This window comes from Lacerta agilis, chromosome 5, assembly GCF_009819535.1.
Source record: "Lacerta agilis isolate rLacAgi1 chromosome 5, rLacAgi1.pri, whole genome shotgun sequence".
Classification (NCBI taxonomy): Eukaryota; Metazoa; Chordata; class Lepidosauria; order Squamata; family Lacertidae; genus Lacerta; species Lacerta agilis.
In genome coordinates, this window is record NC_046316.1 from 90,375,501 (window position 1) to 90,382,287 (window position 6,787).

Genomic DNA, 6,787 nt, shown 5'->3' on the forward strand with positions numbered 1-6,787 from the left:
ACATGCATTTAAAATGAATTGAATTGTAGTCACAACCTGGGCAGCACTGAAGGCTGGGAAAGGGAACTTAACCCTTCCTCTCACAGTCCCACCAAAGTCCCCCGTGCGCACACCTGAAGGTGCTATTTGTTGCCAATTCAATACATGCAAACACCTGAAGGCATGCAATATAGATGGTGCAAGCCACAAGCTGGGGTGATACATTGAACCAGGAGTGGGCAACATGAGGAGGAGAGGTGCTGTACACCTGACCTCCTGGCAGTGGGGTTGCTATCGCTTACCGAGAGGAGGAGCGGAGGTGGGTGCTGAGTGGGCGCATCAATGGAGCCAGTCTGGCATTCCCACCAATGTGCCTGCACAGATGCTATCTCCCTTGTCATCTCATCCCTCTTCCTCCCAGGAAACAGAAGCAACTCTGCTGCTGGGAGGCTAGGTGTGCAACTGCACCTCTCCTCACCAACCGCTCCTGCTGAGGATTACGACTCCCAACAGCCCCTGCCAACATAGATCAATGGCAGGGGTCACGGATAATGTGAGTTGTGGTCCACCACATCTGGAGGACACAGCGCAAGATACCCCTGCATGAACTCCCCTGCTTTTTTTTGGAAATGGAAAGAGCTCTAGTTTCTTTCTTCAGAGTTTGCACTACATGGGAATCTGCGTCTGAAATGTTCCACCTCCCCCCTGGGTTATAGAAATGCAACTCTTACAATCGTCTATACCTTTGGAATGTGAAAACCATGCAAGTTCACGTCCTTCACGGTTTGCCTTGGAACCCCAAATAATAAGATATATCTTGCACGCTGGATCTCGTGAATCACAGCATTGGTGTAGGGCAGCTTCTTCCGATCTTGATAGCGGATTGAGTGAGACGAACCGAAAACTTCTTCCATCTCCTGGTAGACTTTCTCTGAGGAAAATGGTGGAGAATTAAGTTTTGTTTCGGATGAAGCATCTCAAGTTAAACAAGTTGAGCAATGATTAAGGGGTATTTGTTCCACAGGAAAGTATTCCACCTGGACCTGCTGGGGGACGGACGGACCTGAATAATGATTTTCAGAGGGGTAGCCTCTTGCAGCAAGATCTGCAAGGATCTTCCAGGGATCTGGAGCATGGTGCCATCAGTATGCTGGTGACACACAGCTCTGTCATTCCATTCCATCTGAATCAAGAGAGGCTTTGAATGTGTTTGCTCGGAAGTAATAATGGGCTGGATGGGGGCCAATCTGAGAGGAATTCAGGTCCAAGATCAAGAGGTCAAAATGGCCTCTTGCTGCCATTGCACAGTTCCCTCTCACCTTGGATATCTGGATGTGTCGCCATGAGAAGCAGCGCCCATTGCAGAGAAGTAGCAGTTGTCTCTGTTCCAGCAATAAAGAGGTCAAAAATACACTGAGCCAGGTTGTCTTCATTGTAGGTAGAGTAGGGGTCATCCTTGCTCTGTTGTAAGCCATAGCGGAGGTTAGGTTCAGTTCACAGTGACTCACAGGCCCCAGCCGGCTAAGCTAAGACCAGCGGATCTTACACCGGTGTAAGCCCTGGGAAATGGGCATTCCATACAATATACAAGTATTAATAAAAATTGCAGGCAGTGAAGTGCCTCTTTAAATGAGGGGGTGCCTTTCCTGAGATTATACCTGCTGTGACACAGATGTGCTAAATCAGAAAAGTATACTTTTTGCTTCAAAACTATTGTTTTTTACATTATGTACGTACATTTTATTGATTAATCAACATAGTGCATACAGTTAATCAACTAAGACTTACCTCCATCAGGAACTGAGGAAGTTCCAGCTGCCTAGTGAGCAGAGGTCAAACAGTGACTGCCACAAGGAAGACCAAGGATGAGTAGAGGAATTGCCACCTGAGTAATCCTGCCACTATCGGAACACCATATTATTTCTCTTCTTGATACTAGACCTGAATGTGAGGGTGTTTTCAGATGAATTGCTCCTTGAGTATTCATCCTGATTTGTTTGTGAGGAGGTTAGATGCTGTTGCATCCAAGCGATTGTTACCCCGCACTTCCAAGTGCAATTCCCTGTCACTTTCCGTATCTTTGGGGGGGAAGTATAGATCATTGTTCAAAACCTCCAACAATCTTCTATAATCGTGCACCCTAAATTTGCTTGTATGCGATTGAATCCCATCCAAAAAACAACAACAATGACAGTCTGGAAGGAAAACCCCATTCTTATTGTGAGAATCTAATCCAGGCAGATCCTGAAGCTGAGGCTCCAAAACTTTGGCCACCTCGTGAGAAGAGAAGACTCCCTGGAAAAGACCCTGCTGTTGGGAAAGACTGAGGGCACAAGGAGAAGGGGACGACAGAGGACGAGATGGTTGGACAGTGTTATCGAAGCGACTGGCATGAGTTTGGCCAAACTGCGGGAGGCAGTGGAAGACAGGAGTGCCTGGCGTGCTCTGGTCCATGGGGTCACGAAGAGTCAGACACGACTAAACGACTAAACGACAGTCCAGGCATCCCCAAACTCGGCCCTCCAGCTGTTTTGGGACTACAACTCCCACCATCCCTAGCTAACAGGACCAGTGGTCAGGGATGATGGGAATTGTTGTCCCAAAACAGCTGAAGGGCCGAGTTTCGGGACACCTGATCTAGTCCACAAGGAAGACCAAGGATGAGTAGAGGAACCCCCTGCAGTGAGTAGGATGAGTAGTCCAACCTCCTGCAGTGCAGGAATCTCAACTAGATCATGCATGGCAGGTGGCCTTCCAACCTCTGCACATACCTGTAGGTAAGCTATGGAACTCCCACTCACGGGAGGCAGGAATTGCCCACCAGCCTAGATGGCTTTAAAAGAGGGTTAGACAAATTCAGGGAGGAGAGCGCTATGAACAGCTACCAGCCAGGATGTCCATGCTTTGCCTCCACGGTTGAAGGCAGCAATGCTTCTGAATCCCATTTGCTGGAAACCGCAGGAGGGGAGAGTTTCTCTTGTGCTTGGATCCTGCTTGCTAGTTCCCCACAGGCATCCGGTTGGCCGCTGTGAGAAGAGGATGTTGGACTAGACGGGCCATTGGTCTGATCCAGCAGCTCTAATTATGTTCCTATACTGTCAAGGATATGAAAAGATCTACTTTCCCCAACCATTTCACATCACGGCGGCTGACTAATAAGGGGGGGGAGGGGGAATTCCCAGCCGTCCTGCAGATGTTATTGTTCGGTCGTAACAGAGAATGCAACAATCCACTGAAAAAGAAGCATTTGCCCACAAAGCACTTCCTTACCCTCTCCATCTGAGATAGATAGAAATCAATGAAGTCTTGTGGCTCATGCACGGTCTGGTCTTCCTTGTGCTTCTCTATCTCGTTCTTCGCAAATGCAAAGACCATCTCCATGGAGGACAATGCGGTCTTGTGAGGCCCCGGGAGAAATTTCATGACAAACGGGAGAATTTCATAGAGCTACGAGGAAAGAAAAGGCACACACCCTATCAGCAACACACAACCCATGAGTCAGCTCCAACCTCGTGCCTCGGCTTGTTCTTGAGGGCTAGAAATTTCACCCTGAGTGTCTGGAAGGTGAGATGGAGGAGAAATTCAGTATTGTTCACATTTATAAGGTGAACCTCCCTGGCCTGAACTTTCCGGAACAATACAGGAACAGGAACAGAGCCACACTTGGAAATCCACACTCCTCTTATCTTTATAGTGCAGTTCTCCAGGCAAGCAATGTGTAAAAATTCATATACTAGGGTAAAAGACACATAATAAGTGTATATATTAGTGTAACATTTGCTTTGCAAAGATGTGTATATTGGAACAGAAGAAGAACCTGCTGCCTTTGGGATAGCTCAGTTGGTAGAGCATGACACTCTCAATCTCAGGGTCACGGGATTCGAGCCCCACATTGGGCAAAAGATTCCTGCGTTTCAGGAGGTTGGACTAGATGACCACCACGATCCCTTCCAGCTCTACAGTTCTAAGATTCCATGATCAGGTCGCATCTAGTCCAGCATCCTGTTCTCACAGTGGCCAACCAATTTGAGCACAAGAGCACCCTCCCCTCTTGTGGCTTCTAGCAACTGGTCTTCAGAAGCATTTACTGCCTCTGACCGTGTCTGTATGGTGAGGCTTCCTTATCAGTATGTGCCACTTTCTTCCAAAATGTCCCTTCATGGAATCTACACTTTATTGTGGCATTTGCAAGAGTCTACTGAGCCTCCTATTTATTTTATTCTGACTGCAATAATGTGCTCCACACAGTTCTTGTCCTTTGCTCCCACACTGTTTGTCTTGTTTTTGAAAACTCAGCAAACACATCTTTTTTAAGAGAGAGAAAGAGAGAGAGAGTATATACTGACATATCCCTTGCTGCAGACCCCTGTGGTGTTGTCCAGATGATTTGGCCTACAGCTCTCATTGGCCATACTGGCTGGGGCTGATGGGAGTGGTAGTCCACAGCATCTGGAGTTGACATTGCTGGCTATCCCAGTTTGAACTGATGCCTACTGTAGGCAACCACAATTCATGGGCCTCCCATCTCATGCCCTCTTCCACTCGCCCACCACCAAGCCTAAGTTTCAACCTACTCACGCCATGAAAGAAGCTGCCTCCGAACTGTAAGCTAATCCGAATGGCTTCCATCAGCCTCAGGAATTCTTTATCTTCAACAGAAAATCGGTATCCAAAGGACACGGCGCATATCACGTTGCAGACTGAATTGATGATGTGTAAGGACGGGTCAAATGGCTGCCCTGAAGATGAAATCCTAATGAGATCCAATGCTCATACACACACACAAACACTTATTCTTTTGCTGTGCAAAAGGAGAAATTGTGATTGGTTAACAGCTTTTCAAAATCAGTCTTTCTTGCTCCTTATCTCCATTGTTATTCCAATGTGTGTTCTTTTTCATTTGTTTGTTTGTTTGTTCATTCGTTTCCAAACTGGAATAGGCATCCATTTTACAGAAGAATGGGGCAGAAGAATGAGGAGATAACTGGGCTTAGTGAGCTGGTAGGGTCTGTGGCACAGAGAAGTCCAGAATCAGAGGCAGAAGCTGAAGCAGGAGGGTGGGAAGAAAGAGGCCAAGAGGCAGAGATGAGTCTGGCTGGTGAAGAGTCACTGGTGTCTGCCCCTCCCCCCTGCTCTCCCAGAACCAGAAGAGGCATGAAAAGGGCAGAGGAGAGATTGACTGCATGTAGGCACAGTCTCCAATTGGTTGGGGGGGGGAACCCTGGACAGGAGGGGACTTAGGCAGCTGTGGGGATGCAGGGACCTTCAGTCTCAGGAACTGCTCCATGGGGACAAGACCTGTCGGGGGTGGGTGGCTGTGCTCATTAAACCTAACACTCCGTCAAGTCCATGCAGATCATGTTTTTGCTAATAAAGAGCTAACTCCAACTTGCACTGTGTGGTTTACTGCCAGTTCACTCCACACACACACACACACACACACACACACACACACACCAGTGCATTTCTTGCTTTCTCAACAATCAGGGAACTCTACTTAATGGTGAGTGATGGAGCATGGCCAGGTTGCAGCAGCAGGGAGAATCAAGCACCAAGCTCAAGTACAAGCGCCTTTCTGCTCATACCATCGGATCCAGCCAAAAGTTCACTGTATGCATCACTCTAATTAGTTGCTGTCAACTGCAAATTATTGCCAGAGCCTGAGAATATATTGCATAGTGACCCAAGCCCAACCCTGTTAATTAATTTCAGCTTCCTTTCATTGTAAACTAAATTAACACTCAATTAAACATTTTGAATTTACTGTGCTAATTGCAGCCTTCCCTGGCCATTGTCATTATAAACCATTAAGAAAGTTCCTTAGTTTAAAAAACAGTTTAACACACTTTGCCTGCTTAATAAAATCAGGGTGAGACAATTGCACGATTCACAGACAATGTAATGGTCTCAAACAACAGCAAGTCCTTTTACACCAGTAGCATGCAAACTAGGCACTGACTCTTTGCACTGCGGCTGCTAAATATTTGTATTCCCAAGCAATCCCTACCCAGTTTACAGGATGCCAGCGGACTCTTATATCTCAGCTTCCAAAACTGAACCACTCTTCTGCTGTGAGTCCCAGGAAGTTGCCCCAACCCACAGATTGTCTCAGGCAGAGGTGGATAACAAACCAACCTGAGTTAGCCTCATTTTCTACTATCACATACCCTTTGCACGTGCAAAGATCTCCACAAGCTCAATGGCCTCCTCTTCTATTTGGTGCTCCATGCCTTTCTTCCCCAGCCCCAGCTTCCGCATAGTAACCACGCTGAACCGTCTCTGCTGCTTCCAGGTGTGACCATTTGAAAGTACAATACCTAAAACCATCACAGACCAGTGAGAAATTATTGCTTACAAAATTCGTATAAAAGCTACTACATCAGCAGCCTAGAAAACACTAGTACGGTTCATGCCTATGCATTAAATAACCCAAGAACAGGAAGACTGGTACAGAATCAATTTTTTCCTTGTAGAGTGTTATATCTCTGATGTGGGACACCAGTGAATGTTTCAGAAAATGCATATGAGAAACAAGACTTTCATCATCACTCCATTACCAGACTCAAGTGGTGAGTGCCAACAGGATTGGAGCCAAAATGAGGCCAACAGCAGGGAGGTATCAGCATGCTCAGTGGGGTCCTAAGGTTTGCAGAATACCTGGGGCCATCAAGAATCAGAGAAATTTAGCGCATGCGAAAACTACTGTTAAAGGAATTCTTTACATAGGAAATACTAAGGCTGCATTCAGAAGTGGGGTTTGTTGCTTTAGTGCATAAGTTTTACTGCATTTCTAGCTTCTTCTTTTTTT

At 46.7% G+C, this 6,787-nt stretch overlaps 1 protein-coding gene across 1 annotated transcript in view; it reads right to left on the bottom strand.

Annotated features, from left to right (window-relative positions):
• LOC117047552 (cytochrome P450 2J2-like) overlaps nucleotides 1-6,344 on the bottom strand; it is a 37,830-nt gene extending 31,486 nt beyond the window's left edge. Inside the window, exons 1-5 of the mRNA XM_033150828.1 lie at nucleotides 6,147-6,344; nucleotides 4,558-4,718; nucleotides 3,250-3,426; nucleotides 1,299-1,440; nucleotides 723-910 (exon numbers count right to left, since the gene is read on the bottom strand). Coding sequence (XP_033006719.1) covers nucleotides 723-910; nucleotides 1,299-1,440; nucleotides 3,250-3,426; nucleotides 4,558-4,718; nucleotides 6,147-6,306 — 828 coding nt within the window. The 5' untranslated portion in view covers nucleotides 6,307-6,344. The remainder of the gene's footprint in view (nucleotides 1-722; nucleotides 911-1,298; nucleotides 1,441-3,249; nucleotides 3,427-4,557; nucleotides 4,719-6,146) is intronic.
• Nucleotides 6,345-6,787: the final 443 nt, after the last annotated feature.